The following is a 21,972-nucleotide window of genomic DNA, read 5'->3' as shown; positions in this document are numbered from 1 at the left end:
ACTTTGACAGTTTTGAGGAGTACTTGTCAGATATTTTGTAGAATGTTGCTCAATTTGGGTATGTCTAATGTTTTTCATGTGTCTCAGGGCAGGCCGCCCCAAAATATGCCAAAGTGGCATATTGATTATTTTGACTTCAACTTATTTGAGAAACAACTGGTGTAAGGAGGACGCTCTGACCCTCCTCTCTTTCTCCTTGAAAGTGGGAAATAAATCTGCCATGTGACAGGTACCCTCCCTGCACCAGGAGGAGGGGAGACATCCTTATTGCCAGAGGTAAGGAATCCAGCGCCAAGAAGGCTGTGTAAACAAACTCTGCTTGCTTTCTTCCCTAAATAGTACCCAAGCCTAAGTTTCTTTACTTGTCAGTTCTTCACAAATTTATTGTTTCTTTGTCTAAAAGGTATATAAACAGCCTGCTTTGGTCACTTCTCTGAGCCTCATATCTCTGGGGTTTCTGCACGTATGAAATTAAATTTGTTTTTTCTCCTGTTAATGTCTTATGTCAATTTAGCTATTAAAGCAGCCAAAGAACCTAGAAGGGAAGAAAGGAAAAGTTTTCCACCCTTATGGTTTTCTCATGGTTAGACTGGTGTTATGGGTTCTTGGGAGGAATATCACAGAGGTAAAGTGACATTTTCATCACGTCATGTCAAAGGTATATGCCATGAGCATGACTTATCATTGATGATGTTAACTTTGGCCACCTGGCCAATGTAGTGTTTCCCAGCTTTCTCCATTATAAAGTTATTCTTCCTGCCTCCCTCTTCATACTGTGTTCTTTGGAAGCAAGTCACCCAGCATACCCCACAGTCAAGGGCAGGGGAGGGAGCTGCACCTCCTGCAGGGGGAAGTAGCTACATAAATTATTTGTAACTCTGCTGCATAGGAGATTTGTACATTCCCCATTAATTTATTCAGTCATTGATTTATATCAGTCTAGAGTCATGGATATTTATTTTATACTTTGGGTTATAATCCAATACTATTCCATTTATTTTGTTGCTCCAATTCCAGTTTTGGCCATTGAGGAGCTCTTTTAAGGTTGGTTCCAATGTCCCTTGGACATAGCTCCATCATTGTGTTTTTATTGAGGACTTCCGTTCTTTCTGGCACTGCAAGGTGCTCCAGGCCATCTTTAATATTTTCTGCCCCAGCCCTAGAATCAGCCATTTCTCCAGGGAGCCCTGATTCCCTTTATTGAAGAATGGTATTAGAAACTATGATCTGGATGTTGCATGTGCTCGTTGCTGGCAGAGTGTTTTTTAATTTTTTAATGTAAATTTTTAAAAGAAGCTGTCATTTTATAGTCAACTCTTCCAGACTGAGTTAACTGTGTAAAAATAAGTAATATTAATAAATAAAATGCTTAAAAATTTTTTAATGTTTTTGAGTTACCAACATTTAACTCTGAAGAGATTTCACATTAGAATCTAGACTTCTGGACTCTCTTAAAAGACCAGAAGGTCTGGCAGTCCTGGACCCATATTTCTGTTCAACAACAATCAGCTAAGGCTGAGATGATCTTTTCCTTTCCTGCATAAAGCACTCTCCAGGTTGCCACAGTCCGCACCACTCCCTATTATATTACACCCAGCCTACATTACTCTTTTATGTTTCTTTCTGACCATTGAAGGTATTTGAATATGTGATTGCTGGTTCAAATCGTGTTCAAGTAGGTAACTAACAGATACACAGCTTTGTCTGTGAATTTAGCTCTACTTTGACCCAGTGAACATATTTTAGAACTCCATTTCGTCCCTATGCCACCAACTTACCTTTACTGGATTTTATTTGCAAATGCAATGACACCATTTCTTGCTCAGTCCCCACCTTAACTTTAGAATTTTATGCAGAAAGACAGACACCCTGGTTAGATTTGCATATTAGGAAGATCTTCTACCTGCAAGGTAGAGACTGGAGAAATCCAAGAGTACAGGAAGCGGGCTCAGTTAAGGGGGAGCTATAGCAAACCAGGCAGGCGGTGAGGGTGGCTTGAGAGAGGGAAGTGGCAGTGGGGTTGGAGAGAAGTTTGTAGATTAGAAACTATTCAGACAAGACTTGGTATTAATTGCCCTTCACATAATGGAAGAAAGATTCTGCTGGTGAATAAAGAAAAGTTTTATTTGTGAAGAGACTCACAATATATCTATCATCCAGGACAAGGAGGCTCAGTCATTTTCAAATTCTGCTGGGGCTCAGGATCAAGGTACTGGTCCTGCTGCTTCCGTTTCCGGTACTAATGAAATTCATTAGCATCCCGTTCTTAGCTCACTCCATCTCCTTTGGCCCATTTGATTTTCAGCGGGTCTGAACTAGCTAGAGTTTGTTTTTAATGGCTTTTATTGTCAATCTATCGTGAATAAATACTTTTCTCAGGTTTTCTCGGGTCTGTCTTGGTCTACTTCCACCTCTGTGCCACAACAGCAGAGGGCGAAGGCAGCCACCCTGGAGACGGGGATGCAGATAAGGAGCAGCCTCAGCAGCAGAGAAGTGGCCCTGGGGGAAGAGAGGAAGTGTGACAAGCAGGCACACTGTATTTATACTCGCTCCTTTGGGTGGCTGAAACAGCACTTCCTCTGCCTGGCGAATGGCATGTCTGAAAGAATTAACAATCTGTTTAGAACATGTAATCACGTGCTGGTCTATTTTTCTTTCTTTTGGTCCAACCACTGTGATAATAGGTCGGAGTTGAACCCAGAGGCCCTGGAGAAGGGCAGAGGGAGTTGGAGAGTAGAGTAGTAGCCAGTTTATTTCTAACCATTTGCAGCTGTCAGCTTGTTTGGGGGCTTTTTTTTTTTTAGGCGGAGGAACAAAGTCTCGCTCCACGGGATTGTTTTCCTTGGCGTGATGAACAGACACTTTCTTGAGGAACGCTCTGAGATAACAAAAAACATCTGCTTAGAGGAATCAGTCCGCAGCTGAGTTTTCATCAGCCTCAGCAAGAGCATGAGGCTTTTGTAGATAAGTTTATATATGTATACATTTTGCAGGAGGCAGGAGAATGCGGATGGAATGGGCAGGAGAGGTATTTGTAAGAAACACATCTGTGTTGTTAGTTGTTTTTTTTTTTGTGATGCAATTGCATTTTGCTTTGCGAGTATTTTTGGAAATGGTATGTTCTCAGCCACGCTGCCAGCCGAGGGCTGTCTTCTTTTCCCACGTGTGTGGGATGTTGTTTTTATTCACGATCTATGGAGAATGACTGATTTTTATGACTTCTAGAGGGATTTGCACATGTGCACTCCTGTTACTGGACTCCAGAGACAAAAAGGACAACACAAATGCTCTCGTGAGGAACAGTTTTAAGGAGAAATGTGGGCATTTCTGGTTGTCGTTGCTGACATGCCAGCGGGGTCCCTACAGGATTGGGCAGGGCATTAGGTTTCGTCTCGTGTCATTTGGAAGCTCCTTGGTCAGTTCGCACGATGTTCCCCATATATCACATCGGCTCCAGATCCGCTTTCCAAGAAGACTTTGTCCTTTGGAGAGAAAAGGCAGCTCCACCTGTCCTGTTTCATTTGCCTGTCCCCACCCTTGGCTTTGATGAGGAAGAGCCGTCTATACAACGACAGTAATGTCGGCTGTGTTTCCTGAGTGCCTTCCATGTGCTTGCTGCACTGTGCTTGCATTTCGTCCTCACGGTCACAGGAAGAATGAGACACTATTATCCCCAATCCTCAGATGAGGAAACTGAGGCGTTCAGAAGTTAGCAGATCTCCTCAAGGGCCAGCAGCACGGAAGTTCCACAGCTGGAATCTGAACCCAAGTGTCATCAAAGCCAGGCGCTTAACCAGTATCCTCAACCATGGTGACACATACGGTTGGGGAAGTAAGAGCCTTTTCCACCTTTGTCTTTTTTTTTTTTTTTTTTTTAAGTTTGGCACCTGAGCTAACAACTGTTGCCAATCTTTTTTTTTTTTTTTTTTTTGCTTTCTGCTTTTTTCTCCCAGAATCCACCCAGTGCATACTTGTATATTTTAGTTGTGGGTCCTTCTAGTTGTGGCATGTGGGATGCCACCTCAGCCTGGTGATGAGCAGTGCCATGTCCGTGCCCAGGATCCGAACCAGCGAAACCCTGGGTCGCGAAGCGGAGTGTGTGAACCCAGCCACTCCACCACCGGGCTGGCCCCCATCCACCTTCATCTTTTAACAAGCTTCGCTTCCCCAATTCTGCCAGTTGGTTTGGAGTCAGATGAAAGGAGCTCTCAGAACCCTGTCAAGTTTCCCGGTAGAGTGGAAAAGCATAGCACTGGAATCAGACAGACTTGAATTCAGATCCCTTTTCATGACAAACTAGCTCTGTAAATCCCAAGCCAGGCCATCCCTTCACCTTTCGGAGCTTTGATTTTAGGGTAAGCAGATGGTGTAAGAGCTCAACTCATTCCTGCAGCCAGCAAGTCTTGATTCCACACCCACCCTGCTCCAGGCTGCATGCTAGCACTCAGGATGTGTCTGTGAGGAGCGTGGACATGCTCCCTGCCTTCAGGGAGGGTGCAGGCTGGTCTTCAGGGGGTGGCACACCTGAGGCAGGGATTCCCACAGGTAAGCGTAGGATTTCCATCTGGGATCTGTGCTCAAGAAAGTTTTAGGAGCAGAGAACAGGTGCCGGGGAACCTGAGTCTAGGGATGTGAGAAGACTTTGAGCTGAGCTCTTAAGAAAGAAGAGGCATTATCTAGGTCAACGACGGGCAGGATTATCTGCCAAGTGCTGGGGCACCTGGGGTGTTTGAGGCCAGTTCTCTGGTGTCCCTGGAGACATCCTTTTAGCCTTCCTCTCCATCCCTCCACAGCCCAGGTCCAGCCCAGCATGATCTCAGCTGGGTCTCATCCTCAGGCATTGGGCTTTTTCTTCAGAAGAAAAGAGAGAACACAGTGAAAACAGAATGAGCAGGAGCTGATGCAGAAACTCCCCCGGGTCTTGTCTGACTGTGGGACCTTCGTCGCCCATCTGTGACCCTGTCATCCAAAGCATTTCTGTCTTCTCTGAGGACTCTCTTCCTTTGTGGCTTCCATAACAGGATAAAAGAAAACACACAAGCCCTTTAGACGACTTCTTTTCTTTCAGGAGTGCCCAAAAAGGAAGGATTGAATGGAGCCTCTGAGGGCTTAGTGGAAGGGAGGGGAGAAGAGGGAAAGAAAATAGATTGAAGCTCAGAAATTACTGGAATTTTTATTAAATTCTGTTTGAGAGAAGGGAGATTTACTAAGTCAGAGATGAAAGGCGAGTCCGTGTGGGGCCTCAGAGAAATATTGTGTTCCATGCTTGGTTTAGCTTTTGTACTGAATGTGGCTTGGAGATCAGAAAGATGTGGTTAGACACATTCATAAACTCTGCAGGGCTCTGTCAGATGCTGGTGCCGGAGGAGCACCGAGTCGTCATGAGCAGCACAGCTGTGAGGCTGCCTTGTCAGGCCTTCAAGAGAGACTCCGGCTCCACAGAGTCACCTTACCATCCACCTTCACTCCAACCCTCTGGCCTGCCTCTTCCTTGGCCAATTGCTCAACACTCTAGTCTTTTTTTGCTGAGGAAGATTCTCCCTGAGCTAACATCTATTGCCAATCATCCTCTTTCTTTTTTTTTTTTTTTTGCTTGTGGAAGATTAGCTGTGAGCTAACATCCATGCCAGTCTTCCTCTATTCTGTATGTGGGTCGCCGCCACAGCATGGCTGATGAGTGGTGTAGGTCTCTGCCCAGGATGGGAACCTGCAATCCCGGGCCACCAAAGCGGAGTGCGCTGAACTTAACCGCTATGCCACAGGGCCAGCCCCAACAAACTCTAGTCTTGCTTTGAGTCTAATTGTTGTGTAAATTCCTGTAGCAACTGCCTATGAGTGACTGGTTTGGGATTCTGACCTCTGCCCAGGCATTTTGCCTCAGCTCTCTCTGCAATCTGAGCTCAGCCTGGCCCTGTTTTAGGTTCACTAACTCCATTTCAGTACTGACCCATTTTCAGAGACCAAGCCCCACCACATGACCCAGGTCATCCAGGCCCAGGGTCACCCTTGAACACCTACATGTCTACCACCTCTGTGGAACACTCATCTGAACACATTTTCTCATTTCCGGCCAACTTCTTGGAGTCTGAAATTTCCCAGCTTGAATCTGAGAGTATGGAATATGGCTTAGTGTAAGACAAAGGAAAAGGGTGCTCTGAGACTCAATTCCTGCTTGCAAATAACTTAGAGACCTTCTGATCAAAGGTTGTTTTCTATATCATCAATACCTATCTGTCTGGGATTATTGCCGGATGGTTTGTCTGAGTTCTTATAAGACTAGTCACAGTTTAACTCCAAATCTTTTAGAAATGCAGTCTATTTCAGTTAAGACTGCTGGTTAATATCGTCTGGCATTAACTTCTAATTGAGTACAAAGACTGAATATTAACTGTCACCACCTGAAAAACTAGACCGAAAGGCGAAAACGGGAGATTTTTAATGATAAAGAGATGAGTTTCAGATTCTTTCTTCCACCCCCTTGGCTAGATCAAGATGTTCTTATCACAGAGCTCTCCTCCCTTCTCACCAAAAGCAGTGTGCGACCTTCCATGCCAGGATCATAGCAAGACTCTGGTAAAAAGCTTTCATTTCTGCTGTAGGCTTCTTTCCTCCCCTAAATAGGAGATGATGGATTCATGTCTCAAGTAAATACGATCACCACTCTTTTATGACTCAGCTTTGATTGATGAATATCCCTTACCTAGCCCTCTGCCAGGTGCATTAAAAGATAGAATCAAAATATGAAACAGTCCCTTTGTTCAGAGACTTACAGTAATACAAGACTTAAGTATGAGAAACTTGTAGAAGATAATGTAAGGCAGAATATAGCCCAGCTTAATTGAGTACCTGCCACTGTAAGTTCTTTACCAGTTCAGAACTGATGTATTAATACCAAGACTGCCCTCCTGAAAATAGATGGGAGGAATTTAATCCCAAAGTTACAAAGAATATTTGGTCCATGGATACCAAAACTAACAGTTCACAATAGAGTGCTTACTATCTGCAAGGCATGAGCAAAGCCTTCTCTGTGTGTATTTATTCCTCACACCAACCTCGTGAGCTACAGATTACATTAACATCTCTGTTTCTTTTGAGATGGGGAAACTGAGGCTTAGAGACACCAAGCCATTTGCATTTGAATACATTGTTAATAGGTAGTAGACCAGAACTGGAGCCTGAGAAGTCTGACTACAGACTCTGTTTTAAATCAATAGATGTTTTGGGAAAAAAGAGGGTCGAGACTTAAATAGGACTTTTTGCTATAGGAATTCTGAGATCCTTCATTGTGCTTAGGTGTATTGTAAACCTCTATGAAAGCAGCATTTCTGCGAATATATTTGACCTCACAACCCTCTTGTTTTAGCCAAGGATCTCCCAGGATTAGTGATTTTTAAGACGTATGTTGGGAAATACTAGAGCGGAGGGTCCGTAGTATCTTATGCACTCAAGAGAAGCAGAAGCAACAAAAGGAGGGGTTTGGATGTGGTCCTCAGCTGGGTCAGTGGTGCATGTGTCCACATAGACTGCTCTTTGCCCAGACCCAGCCACTGCACAGCCTCTCAGGTTCAGGCTGCCATGTAATTAGCCCAGTGTCCATTTGAGATGATTCCTTACCCTTTCATTCTTCCTACTGCTAGACTGTATTCATTTAAAACAAACCAACAAATGCCTTTTGAGCTTCTTCTATAAGCCGGTACTGAACGAAGTTTGGGTCGTAAAATGGTGGTCTCAACAGTCACATTCATGGCCACCATGGAGCCTGCAGGAACATGATGCAAAGAAAAGGCTGAGTTTTGGAGCCAGCTCTCTGCTCCACCTCCTTTTAAAAGCTGAGGGGCCAGGGGCAAATACTTTAACTGAGCTAAGCCTGCTACGTTTTTTTAAATTGAAATAATGATACCACTGCTCAGGGTGTCACTGAAACTAACCAACATCACCCATACACATACAAGGCCTCACCCAGAGTTCCCTTTTCTTTGGCTATTCAATGGAGAGCGGATATTTCTTAGCAGCACCATGAAGACAGAAAACTCTCAGATCAACCTGTTTTCATGAGCTGGCCCCTCTGGGCCCTGTCAGGGAAGGGAGTGGATCAGCAGGGCTGAGTCTGGCCCTGTCTTGCTGCCATGAGGCCAGTTACGCAGGGTGAGAGTCCAGAGTCCACCAAAGGGGTGGACATCCAGTTCTCTACATCCACCTCCCACCTTCTGAAGAAGGTTTCTTTAAAACATATACACACCCGGGGCCGGCTCCGTGGCCGAGTGGTTAAGTTCGCGTGCTCCGCTGCAGCGGCCCAGGGTTCGGATCCTGGGCACGGACATGGCACCGCTCGTCAGGCCACATTGAGGCGGCGTCCCACATCCCACAACTAGAAGGACCTGCAACTAAGATATACAAGTATGTACTTGGGGGGGTTGGGAAATAAAGCAGAAAAACAAAAAAAAAGATTGGCAACAGTTGTTAGCCAAGGTGCCAATCCTTAAAAAAAAAAAAAAAAAGGAAGATTGGCAACAGTTGTTAGCCTAGGTGCCACTCTTTAAGGAAAAAAAAAAAACATATACACACCCACACAGACACATACACATCCACACAATACACATATGCACACACACACGTGCACACATGCACATACACACAGATGCAAATATACATGCACGCATGTGTACACACAGGCATGCACATACATGCCCATATATACACACACACATACACATACACACACACACACAAATCTGAACACCTAGAAGGCAGAAGAGAAAAGGAGCAAAAGACTGAGATAGTATACAAACTCAAGAATTGGCCCCTGAACCATTGATAATATTGAATGAATTCCCGTGGTGCTTGCCGTGGGGCTTCCTTGTTCCTACCCCCGTGCTCTGTGAGCTGGGATTTTGTCTCTGGCTTGCAGAGCCCTCTGGGGTTTCTGGGCTCCCGAGGATGCCCAGCCTTGGACTTCGCAGCTTCCAGAATTGGCCTGGGTGACTATGATGCACACTGAGCATGTTCTCCTTGAACCACTTGCAACATACACTCTGGAAGAAGGAATTATATGCAAGGGAGGGAATGTGGAAGAGCCAGGTCCAGCTTAGCAGCCAGAGCCAAGAGATTCTGAGCCTGAGTCCTGCCTGCCAGAGGAGTTCAGGTGAGAATAACAGAAGTACAACTTAGTCCCCAAGCTCCCACTACGTGCCCACTAAGTACAGACACTGTCACAAGAACGCTGCAAAGTAAATGTTTCCCTCTTTTATAAGAGAGTGATGGAGTAACTTGTCTCTATGGCTAGTAAGTTGTAGGGCTAGGATTTTGAACTGGGTCTTCCAGACTCCAAAACCAACTCTTCTCAACTACTCTGAAGCCATAGCCCAAAAAAGAGAGAGGCGAGAGGCAAATCGAGTTCAAGGCCAAAGGCAAGGCCGGAGACCACACATGGAATGGAGGACAGAGACAAGAGTTGAGAGCTGAGCAGAGGTAGGGATGGGGGAAAAATGCAAATTGGGGACAATCTAGAGGGACCCAGCTGTTACCATGAACATCCTCAGTGTGCTCAAGACTTGGCCTTATACCCAGTCAGCATGCAGGGTGGGGTCTGCTCAGAAGGTCAAACACATAAACTGGTGCAGCGGAGCCTCCCCGTGTCCCTAACAGCTGGTGAGTGTCCATTGAGGCTGGAGTTAGAGGGTGTGAGAGGTGAGTGCGGCTGAGGGGGTGCAGGCCACCCAGAAAGGAAGGGCCACAGAGCTGGAGGTGTGTGCAGAGCCCCAGGGCAGCATCTCAGGAGTTCAGGGTGATCCTGGGAAGTTAGACAAACCTGGATCCAAATCCCTCCTCGCTGTTTGCCAGCTGGGTGACCTGGGGCAGCTGCTTAATTTTCCAGAGTCTGTGTCCTCATCTTTGAGATGGCAACAGTAATAGTACCTATCTTCAAGGCTCGTTCTGAGGACTCAATTAGCTAATCCACATAAAGTGCTCAGCACAGCCCCAGAATAGTAAGTGCTCAGTAAATGTTGGCTTTTCCTCTTAGTCCCGGGTGCACGGTCCTCAGGCATGAGCAGAGAAAACGCATTGCTCTTTGAAGGCAGCACAGGGTATTAGGGGATCTCCTGACACCTTGGACCTGTGGCTCCTGAGGGTGTGGCCTTTTTTCATCTTTCTCGCCTCACCCCTTTTCTTTTTGTGAATTCTATTTCTGAGCCACCAAAGAGTAACCTTTAGATGCCTCGCTGCTCTTCAAGCTGCGTCTCTGTCCTTTCAGAGTCACTCCCCAAACATAACCAGATCTTTTGGATTTTAGAATCAGGCCGACTTGGTCCAAATCCTTTTTAGCGGAGTCATCTGGAACAAGTTCACCCACGCCTCAGAGCCTCAGTGTTACTCCTCTGTGACAGAGGAAGAGCAAAAGGGACTTCACAGATAAGTTGCAAAGGAAACACATGTCAACCCCCTGGCGTTTCACCTGTAGTTACAGGATGCCCCTTCTGACAGGATCACGCTTATCTCAGAGAGGATTCCATCATCTCTGGGATGTGAGCTTCTTTGAAGATTCCAGACCCTCTCCCAGCCTGGCAGCGGTGGATTTCACTGGGCCCCCTGCAGCAAAGAACACCACCCATCAGTTCTGCTAAGGGCTGCCCTCCAGCTCCTTCCCAGCCTCCCCTCACCCCACCCCCCAAACCCCAGCATCTGTTGCCCAGCCAGCCAGCTGCCAAGCTGTGTCCCAGTCTCTCCCTGGGTTCATTGGATGTGTTGCCACTTTGTTTTTGAAGAAAAGCCAGTATCAGTGCCAGGCCCTGGGCAGACAGATCCTGCCTCTGCCAACTGCCAGATGTCTTCCACCTCCCTCATCCCGCCCTGGGGGTCCCAGGTGATCCCCTTACAGAATGTCTCTCACCAGACACCTGCCACTGGGACCCTGCAGAGGCAAGGACAGCAAAACTCCAGGCTTCCTAGGGACCAGGGGCTCGCCCTGAGTGGGGCTCTGCAATTTTTTTGCAAGGGCTTGTGGTCACGTCTACCTTTTCTTGATAAGGGTAATTATTTTCCTTACAAGCACAGCTAAATGCTCCAGACCTTACACTGCAGAGAGAAAGGGGGGTCATTCCCATTTGGTGAGCTCTTACTCTGCTCTAGGCACTGTAGGAAGATTTTACTCATGTCAATACCCTCCTAGTCACACAAGGAAGGCCTTATTAAGACCCCTCTTTTACAGGCAAGAAACCAAAGTTGTACAGGTACCACTTTTAATCCTCACAACCATTGGAATTTTTATCCTCATCCTACATATGGAAAAACTGATGCTCAGAGAGGTTAAATAACTTGCCCATGGTCACACAGCTGGAAAAGGAGCAAAGTAGGAATTCAAAGTCTGTTTAACTTACAGCGTGTGGCCACTTCAGGACAGTGTAAAAGACAAGAGTGTAAGCCAGGTTCGAGAGGAAGAAAGGAAGTAGGCTTGTGATTCTACTACTTGTTGCTTTGACCAAGCTGGGAGTAGTGGTCATCAGCCAGGAAATCTGGGTGCCTCCTCTGACCACTTCCCCTGTCTGTGGTGTGAGAAACAGAAGCCCTCACTCTTAGCTTGCTCCAGGCGGTGAGGTGGTGACAAGGGCAGTGTGAAGTACCCACGAAGCTTGTACATTTGCCCACCTTGGAAACAGTGTATCTCAGGAAGGGTTTGGATCAGAATTTGCATACTGGTAGCCTGCAGGCCAAATTAACCTAGAAAGATGTTTTATTTCAATCTGTGGTACTTTGTAAAACTTCAGATTAAATGCTAACATTTAAAAAATGTGACGAGTTCACACAGAACTCTAGATTTCAATTATCTTGAAAAATCAGAAGTTCTGACAGCCCTGGGCCTCCGTCCCCATTGGCTGGGGCTGTGCAGCCGCTGCTGCCTTTGACAAGAAGGTGCGTCCCAGCTTGCCGCAGTCCCCACTGCTCCCTATTACTGTGACAGGGAGTGCCAGTCTCCCGGTGGCGTCCATTGCCCTCCTCCTACCAGTTTTCTCATAATAGAGGTAAGAGGAAAATGAACCTTCTTTTGCTCTATAAAGTGGGAAAAAATTAAAAAGCAAGAAGGGAGAATGCATGTTTGTGTGTAAGAATAAATATTTCTGCATGGTATCTGCACCAAAAAAGATATAACCAAAGAAACAAACCTGGCTTTCTTCCCTTTTTTCTTGGTCTCTTCCTGATGGTTGTTGGCATTGCATTTAACACCATTTTAGCCACCTTTTCAGACAGTGTCTCCTGCAGCTGCCCGTGGAGAGGCAGGCATCTGCAGGCTGTTCTCCAGCCTCATGCATGTGCTCCAGGGCCTACCAAAGCTCCCCCGTGATAGTTTGGTTCCCTTTTTTTGTCTTCTCTAGGTGTTCCCTTCCCAAAGAACTTCCTTCAGATCTGCAAGAAGATCCTGTGTCGTCTCTTCCGGGTCTTCGTGCACGTGTACATCCACCACTTCGACCGGGTCATCGTGATGGGAGCAGAGGCTCATGTTAACACGTGCTACAAACACTTCTATTACTTCGTCACAGAGATGAACCTCATAGACCGCAAGGAACTGGAGCCCCTGGTAAGTGTCACCGTGCAGTGCTGGCAGCGGTCACCTCCCGGAGCTCAGCCATGGGTCACAGTACACTTCCAGACCCGTGCAAAATGTTCCCCGATGGCTAGCTCTTAACTGGAGGATTGCAGAATCAGACTAATGCACAGGTCAGAGGAAGGTCAGGAGATGCCAGGATGTCAACGGCCATCAAATAAGGGTCTTAAATTTCTGTCCAAGAGGTGGCAGAATGTAGTCGGATTGTAATGGTTTGGACCAGGGAGTGTAGCTTTAATTCTCTGCTCCAAAACCAGTCACCTACTTACTTGGTCCCTTAAATGGGCCTCTGATCTCTCATGTCATCTCTTACACTGGTACTCAAACATGACCAGAAACATTTGTTCTGTCAGTAAATAAATATTTTGTACCTACTGTGCAGCAGCTACTGGGCATACAAAGTCAAGTACAACTGCCTTTAAAGATTTTGCTCCAAAGAAAGAGACAAAAGGAAGCCCCAGATGAGTGTGAATACACTATCACAGCAACATTGCGTTTCATACTGAAACTCCTGTGATACAGCTTTCTGTTTTTTGGTTTTTGTGGTTTTGTTTTTTGGTTTTTTTTTTTTTTTGGCTGAGGAAGATTAGCTCTGAACTAATATCTGTTGCCAATCTTCCTCTTTTTTTGCTTGAGGAAGATTAGCCCTGAGCTAACATCTGTTGCCAATCTTCCTCTATTTTTTTAATATGTGGGTCACCATGACAGCATGGCTGACGAGTGGTGTAGGTTATGCCCGGGATCCAAACCCATGAACCCTGGGCTGCTGAAGTGGAGCACGCTGAACTTAAACACTAGGTCATGGGGCCAGTCCCACCTGTGATGCAGTTTTAATTGGATATATTAAAATCCAAAACATTCGATATGAAACTTTACTATTATTGTTTAGGTGAATGGGGACTACATTTCTTTTCTTCATAAGTTATTTTTACAGTTGGACTCAATCTGTGCTTCAGAAGTCAAGGACCTCTGAAAACCCTGTCATCTTTTGTAATGTGAGATCTCACTGTGGATGCCCTCGTCACAGCTATTTCTGGTCAGCTCTGTTGAGTGCTTTCTCATCTAGTAGAATGCAGTGCTTTATGGTGAAGTCGTGCTTTTTCCTCGAAACAAAGTGGCATTTTTGCTAAATGTAACTGACAGAGCAACTAGGTTTCATCCAAGTCCCTCTGAATAATGGCCAGAACGCACGGGCCAGGCTGCAGTCATCTTTGCTACCCTATCTTCCTTTCTCTTTATGTACATGTTTTTGAAATATAAATTTTATGATTATTTATGTATGACGAGGCCAATAGCTCAGGAGACGACTGCCACTGAAGAGATCATTTGTTATACTCACCGATCCCAAGAGAAGGGGGCACACCATGTCCCGGGGGCCACACAGAAACCACCAGGCTGGGTCGGAGGCAGAGGGAGCAGGGAAAACGTGGGCAAGAGACTTTATTGTGGTTTCCCTGGGACGGAACGGGTGAGGCAGGGTAAGAAGGTTTCAGATTGACTATCGTGAATAATTTCAGCAGGCTCTGGGGCCTGGGGGCTGTCCTTAGTGGTCTGGTGCCTGGTCCAGGAGACTAGGAGCCCTAAGTGTGAGAGGCTGACAGAGGAGGTGGTTGGGGTTGTGGGCTCTGGATTTGTGGGTTTGTGTTGGTTGGTGAGTAAACAGCTCATGGGCGAGTTGTTTCCTATCTCTAGGAATTGGCTGGCCCTGGGAGGGGTAGTCCATCCCCAGATATGAAAGGATCAAAATATAAAAAATAAAAGATGTTTAACACAGTACAGTACCTGTATCTGGCAAAGAAGATGTTAGTGAATTTTCATACATCACGTTTAGAGTTTCTGAACTTGAACTCTGTTATTGCTCTGTGAAAGGACATGGCATAAAATATTTTCTTTGCATCATTCAAGAGTTCTGGAATAAAGCAAGACTTTCTGCATACTATTGAGGTTTATCATTGGCCCAACAAGTGCTAATTGTTTTCATTTTCTTTCACAGCAGCTTTCTAGAAAGTTCTTGGAGGCAGGAACTAAGTTGTGTCTGACTTCAGTTGGACAAGTAATGTGGAAAGAAGCTAAAATGCATCATGATTGAGTTGTGCTAGTTTGTCCTGTGTAAAGGCTGTTGTGGGTAAACAGCCACTAGAAGAAGAAAAGCTTATGCAAATAGCTCAGGGAGTTAAAATGCTGGAAAGAGTGATAAAGCTAATTTCAGAAAATGTCAAGGACAGAGGAAAGAGTGGATGGGGGCCATGTAAGTGAAGAGAGTAGAGGAACCAGTCTGATCTCATAGAGATTGAGGTTCCGTGTCTGGGAAATTCAGCTCAGTTCTCTACAATTGACATGTTCAGGTGGAGGGAAATAGCTTCTCCGTAGGTCCACCAGAAAGAAGAGGCCCTCCTCAGCATTCACAGTCTCGGTTTTGCCGAACTAAAGGAGCAGAAACATTAGATGGATAGAGCAGAAAGTCACTTTCTTCTTAATGTACAGCAGCATAAAGGCCGTTGTAGGATGAAGCTCAGTGTAAGTTAGCGAGTAGAGAAAGCCTTTCTTTGCTATCAAAAAATTCTGGAGGCCAGCCCAGTGGCAGAGTGGTTGACTTCATGCTCTCCACTTTGGTGGCCCAAGGTTCACAAGTTCAGATCCTGGGCGCAGATGTACACACCACTTATCAAGCCATGCTGTGGTAGCGTCCCACATATAAAAGAGAGGAAGATTGGCACAGATGTTAGCTCAGGGACGATCTTCCTCACCAAAGCCTCCCCCCCCCCAAAAAAACTGTGTTATTTTCTATAACTGAAGAGATTCTAACACTTGCCTGTGCCAGGAGCTGACTGAAGCCTCAGAATCACAGAAAGGCCCTGAATAACCCAGTATTCTAGAAAGAGCCACACTGGGGGCCCCAGAAAAAACTACAATTGGATTAACCAGGAATTATTAACAGTGGAAGGGGGCAAAAAGAGTATCAGGGTTTTTTTTCCCCAGAAGCTTATAATTCTTTAAATTTTGCTTGAAATAGTATCCTTCCTACCTTTATGTTTAATTAATTATAATTATAGGGAGATTCATTTTAATGCTTTTACATATTAATAACAAGTGTTTTTAATGCTTAAGTGTCTGAAATTATGTATTCACTTTACACAAACCAAAACCTGTAAAGTGACAGAAAAAAGATACTGAGAATGTTTCTGAGGACAATAATTATATAATGTCAGGCTCTGAATACTTAGTGTAGTCCAATGTCCACCTGGAATACTGTACTTGTGGATTGTTATTACTGAAATGAGCATTTTCAATAGTTGGTGCTGGAATACCTAACTTTTGTCTATTGCTGCAATGCATATCTTAAAATCAGTCATATCATATCAAATCAACACATTTTTATTTGATTTGCACGTATCAAATTCCCTATATAGGCAAAGCAAGTTGCTCAGATGTGCTAAGTGCATCAGATAGATATGCTTTTGAGAATGTACAAATGCAGTCTGAAAAAATAGAAAATAATGACTGTCACTCATCTTCCAGCCTTGAAGGATGATAAAGAAGTTAGGCATTTGGCTTCACACTCTAGTTGGACATTCTTTAGAAGAATGTCCAGGGGCCAGAAGGGCAGCATTTATCCGGCCAGTTCCCTTTAGAACATCAGCATTCCCAGAGTTCCCACACCTCCAGTGGGACATTCCTGCTGTCATGCCTTGGGATTCCACAGTATGGAACTCGGAGACCCCACCTCATGTTTCCCTCCGCCATGCGTCCACCACACTCACCCTTTGCTTTTGTCTGATGTCGACTGAGTGGCCAGCACCCCCCGAGGGTAAGAGATTCAGTCTCACACAGGGCTTAAGACAAGGCTCAGACTCTCTGGCTTCAAACCCTGGACCCTTCATTTACTGACTTGCAATCTTGAGCAAGAGAGTTGGCTTTTCAAAGCCTTGTCTTCCTCATTCATAGAATGAGTATGATAATAGAGTTGCTGTAAAAATGAAATGAGTTCGTCACATGGTAAGTGCTTAAGAAATGTTAGCTGTTGGATGATATAGTGAATGTAAAGTAGCTGGCGTATAGTAAGCAGAGATACCCTAATTCTCCCTTCCTGTCTCCCAGGGCCTTGGGCATCTTAGCGATCCTCTAGGTAGCCTTGTAATTGATATAGTTCATTGTATTGGTATCAGTGTCTCCCACAGGATTGTCAACTCTGAGGTCTGGGAGTATACAGGGTATATGCTTGCGTTGCCCACCCACGTTGCCTAGCACATAATAAGTGCTTAGTGAGTTTTTGAATTGGGAAGAGACTTCGAGGATGATGCACCTCCATTCAAAGGGATTACACACCAAGCATTCCTTCCTTGGTGCCACGCTCATCTCAGAACCTGCCTGCAGACCTCCACTTATTCAGTGCTGGAAATGCTTCACCTTAGCAGTTTAGCCAAAGAGATTAAAAGCAAAGGTGCAGAGCAGTGAAGGGATGCATCATAAAGCTTAGGGCTGACAGAGAAAGATGGGACCCCAACTCCCTGTCAGTTCCCTGTTCCAGATTCAAACTAGGTCACCCAGGGAATGTTAAATGCTCTCACTGCTTGTGTCTCCTGGTGTGCTGGGGATAAGGTGACCAACCCTCCCAGATTTAGCACTAAAAATCTCATGTCCTGGGAAAACTCTCAGTCCCTGGCCAGCTGGGATGGTTGGTCACCCTATCAGGCCTCTGAGTGGGAATATACTTTGGATTTCAGAAGCTGAGAGGAGGTCACCCTGGCCAGCGCAGTGAGAAAGGCCAGCGCGTCCATCTTGCCCGTAAGACATGCCTCATGGCTCCCACTGGGACCTGCTGGTCAGCAGCAGCCTGGGAAACACAGGCCATTTCATTTGGTCTCCAACAGGGAGGGGGATGCTGGCGCACTGACACAGAGACAGACGTGACAAGCAATCCATTTCTCATGTAAATGCAACAGCTGAAGATGACTTGAACTCAAGCAGTTCACAGTTGGAGGAAAAGAACCCAAATGATGGTGGTAATTAGAAAATGGGCCGGGCCCTGATTGAATGAGTGGGCTGCTCTTGGCGCTTGGCAGCCCGGGGGTGAGCTGACAGAATTGAGCTAATCAGAATTATCATTAGCAAGCACTGCAGCCAGCAGTGTTTTGTTGGCCTTTCACTAAAAACAAAAGCAGACTCAGAGAGCGCTGTTAGCAATGCAGGAGCTGGTGAATAAAGAGCTGATTAGGGAGGAGGAGAGAGGTTGTCGAGGTGGGGAGGAAAGATAGCAGGGTGCTCGTTCACCCTAAAGCACCTGCTGACCCCTGGGTGACCTTGGTCGAGAGCCTCTTCACCTTCTGTCTCTCGGGCTCCATTTCCTTGTTTCTAACAGTGAAGGTGATTATTCCATCCCTTACTTTGTCAAGGTGCTGCTGTGAAACCACATCTCACCACAGGGCTGTTTTGTTACCTTACGGCAGGGCACTTGGGCCGTGGGAGCTCTCTGTGTTTCTCAATAGAGGGCCACACACCAGCTGCATCAGAATCTCCTAGAGTCGGTATTTTTAAACGTGCATCATCGTATACTGAAATCAGAATTATTGAGCTTAGTACCTAGTACCAAGCCCCCTCGGTCTGCATCTCATACTTTCCTGTGCATTTGAGTCACCTGGGCATCTTGCCAAAATGCTGGTTCTGATTCAGTGCACCTGGGCCTGGGATGGGACGTGAGTGTGTACATTTTGCTCCCGGATGCTCCTGGTTCCCAGGCCACATTCTGAGGGGCGAGACTCTGGTTGACAATTACTCTCAGATTGGAGACTTATTTTTTTTTAGCACATCATTTCTTCTCCTTCCCTAGGATTGTGGTTAGCTCAGTGAGGTGGGAAGGTAAAGCAAAGAAGAAAACTCTAAGGATCCGTGTTGGCTAAGAGTATTCCTCAAAATGCTGGACCCGAGTATGGCCCAGTGAAAACAGACTTCTTTACTTGGTCAAATGAGTTTGCAAAATGCTCTGTCATCTCCACCCTTGAAGACGCAAAATGTTCAGTCACAGATTAGAAGATTGAGAAGTCCTCCAGTGAAGACACTGGTTCGATTTTGTGTAGCCCACCCAATTTAACTGCATTTGGTTCCTGAAATCTTTTTTCTTTTGTTATCACTCATTAACATCTTGGAGAGATCATGACCCGTTGAACAATTTTGGGCAACACTGTTCATCTTTGTGGCGGATCACTAGATTCTGAGTTTTCCCTCCCTGCCTCCACCCTGGCCACTGCATACCCGCCACTGCTGCGTTGGATGTGTAAGAGATAAGACTCAGAGAGGGAGATGGGAAGGAAGTGAAATTCATCAAATGGGAGGGCTTCACAGAAAGAAAAGAAACCCTGCCCTGCTCATGCTCACTCCTCAGTCCTCCCACATGATGGTGTGACACACAAGATCATTGAGTTCTTACCACGTGCAAGGCACACAAGGATTCCCAAGAAATAAACGCTAGCTCCATTTCTTGAGTTCCAGATGTTCCATTAAGCACTTTGCATAGATTACATTGCATCTCTTACACTTGTTACCTTTATTTCACACAGATGTGGTGAGCAATTTCTCAACATTCAAACTACATTCCTCTCCATCCCTCATTTTTCTCGTTACTGCCATCTTGTCACACCAAAGCGTCCCCCACTCCACCAGTTTGTAGGCGGTGCCTCTTGGCTGATGACTGAGGTTCATGACCAAATGATTTTAGGCTTCAGCACCAAAACCACTGTTTTAAAAATGGGTACTTTAGGACCAGATGGAAGAAAAACAGTTTGAAGACCAAAGATTAGGGGAGCCTTGTCTCATAAAGGCCCGGCACAGCCCATCTAAGCCCAGGCATATGCTGACCTTGTGTTCCCCCAAGAGGTCGCCAGGTCGTGCCTGCACTTCCCTTGGAGACGGTTGGGTGAGTGCAGTAGCCAAGGTTGGCCTGTCATGGCAAGATCAGGTCAGGACTGTGAAAAGAAGCAGAGCCTCCCACAGGAGCCAGAGCCGCTCCCCAAAATAGCCAGCAAGGAAGAGTCATTGTGGGGCTTTTGAAAGGAGCTTTTCTTTTGAAACATCATCTCTGCAAAGGCCTCCGGCTGCTTCTCGTCAGGCGGGTTCCTTGACTTTCAGCCAAGTGGCTCGGACATGGACACAGGCGTTGAAGAAGAAAGAGCGTCAGCCTGCGAGCCTGGCCGTTTGGCCTTTACAGTGATGTTTGCACTAATATGTTACCACTTAAGTTGCCTGACCCTGAGAGAGGCATGTAATGTCTCTGGGCCTCAGTTTCCCATCTGTGAAAGAGAGCAGATCTGGAGTCCCCCCAGCTTGTCTTATTGAGATTATGATCTTTGACATGGTGTTTCACCAGCCTTGTCATCTTTCATTCAGGCTGAGCTTCTCTCTTTGCTTAGAGAGGCCTTCATGAATTAAAGCCCACTATGCCAGCAGAGGGGATGTACCTGGCACAGAGAGTTGCTGGAGTTTGCATTCAGAGACTTTGTCAATTTGGATAGTTCGTGTGTGTGTCTGTGTGTGTGTGTGTGTGTGTGTGTGTGTGTGTGTCCAGTATGGCATCAGCTGGTGGTTGTTGTTCAGGACATCCCAAATGCCCAGAGATGAGAGGGAGAGCCTGCCAGAGACCATTTTAGGAGCTTTGGCAGATGTATCCTAACGTGTCAGTTTGAAAAATAGCAAAGCAATGTGGGATTGTTTTCAATGAACTGCATTGTGCTGGGTTACTGGGAACGCGGCAAATCAGTCACATGTCTGTGTCGGTGCTATTTATTCATCCTCTCTTGGTGTCCAGAGAGCTTTTGTTCTGGTTTGTAGGATGACAGATAGCTGAGTTTTGTTTTTTGGTTTTGGTTTTGGGTTTTTTGGGGGTCAGGAGTAAGATGTGCTCTGGTTTATCCTAGAACCTAAAATATGATCAGCTAGTTGAGTTGAAGATGATGCCGATGGGGAAATTGTCAGCACATAATATTAAGTGATAAAAATAGGACTCAAAACTGTATTAGAAAATCTCTATAATCATATGTCTATCTATTAGTCTTGTTTGCTAGAATCATCTAATCATAGATGAGAAAGGAAATATGGAAAAAAGTATGAAGAGCAGTTATCTCGGTGGAATTATGGGTAATGCTTCTTTTTATATATAGCTATTTGGGCTTTTGAAGGGTTCTATCACAGACATATATCACTTTTACAATAATCAGAAAATCAAACTGTATGCTTTAAAAGGCCTTACAGGGGCCGGCCCGGTGGCATAGTAGTTAAATTCATGTGCTCCACTTCAGCGGCCTGGGGTTTGCAGGTTCAGATCCTGGGTGCGGACCTAGCATGGCTTGTCAAGCCATGCTGTGGCAGCATCCCACATAAAATAGAGGAATATTGACACAGATGTTAGCTCAGTGACAATATTCCTCAAGCAAGAAGAGGAAGATTGGTACAGATGTTAACTCAGGGCCAATCTTCCTCACAACAAAAATAAGTAAATAGAAAAATAAAAGGCCTTGCAACAAAGACCAAAGCTGCACATGACAAGCAGCCCGTGTACCCAGGACCAGGTGTCTAAGTGTGCTCTCTCCCATTTCTGGCCATGCCCTCTGCTCCCCCTTTCACAGGGCTGCAGTTGACAGAGATGCTCAAAGGAGCAAGCCAGTGGTTATGCAGACTGCTTTGTGACTGTAGTTGGAGGTGGATGTGCACAACCACCTTGCAGTGAACAAGCTTTCCCTGGATATTGGGTGGTCCCTCCTAGAGTGGGGAGCTAAGCATCGTGTAAACATTGAGGTGATGTTATCTTTATAATGTGTACAGTTCTAGTTTTGGAGTGGGCAGATCTCAGTGGTTCTAAAGCACGTGATGAAGTCTGCGGATTACCCACACGTAACATGTCCAACTCTGCAGCGACAGGCTTTGCTCAGGCACCTCACTGCCAAGGGCACCGTGATCATGACTGAAGGTTTTAGTTGGCATTTTTTTCCATCTAGATTCCTCTACTTAACTAGGTTGGGAGAGATTTGGGGTTTTTTCTAACTTCAAGTTTTAAAAGAGCATGAAAGAGATTTGTTGCAAAGAGATTAATCCATGCCATGGAATGGTCTATGTACAGTTTTATTGAACTTAAGCATAAGTGTACTTACAATAGCTACAAATAATTTTTAGCTGAAACTATAGTATGGGTCTAGAGTTAATTCCAACCCCTTTTACTAAGATACTAGCAAAAACCAAGATTAGAGGTGACTAAGGAAATGTCTCTGTCCTGGTCTGGTCTTGTTTTATCATTTTTCTTCTCAGAGAGGACCAGTCTCTTCTCCTACCCCCAGGAACCCATGCCCCGTCCTGGTTTATACCACCCTGTGTCTCTGGATTGGTCATTT

General features: G+C 45.6%; 1 protein-coding gene across 3 annotated transcripts in view; it reads left to right on the top strand.

Annotated features, from left to right (window-relative positions):
• Positions 1-21,972, top strand: part of MOB3B (MOB kinase activator 3B) — a 184,929-nt gene that overhangs the window by 137,617 nt on the left and 25,340 nt on the right. For all 3 annotated transcript variants that reach the window (XM_070590728.1, XM_070590729.1, XM_070590730.1), the window contains exon 3: positions 12,369-12,571. In XM_070590728.1, coding sequence (XP_070446829.1) covers positions 12,369-12,571 — 203 coding nt within the window. The remainder of the gene's footprint in view (positions 1-12,368; positions 12,572-21,972) is intronic.

Source organism: Equus przewalskii, chromosome 22 (genome assembly GCF_037783145.1).
Source record: "Equus przewalskii isolate Varuska chromosome 22, EquPr2, whole genome shotgun sequence".
NCBI classification, from domain to species: Eukaryota; Metazoa; Chordata; class Mammalia; order Perissodactyla; family Equidae; genus Equus; species Equus przewalskii.
The sequence above is the reverse complement of the archived record's forward strand: the minus strand, read 5'-3'. Positions and strand labels throughout refer to the sequence as shown.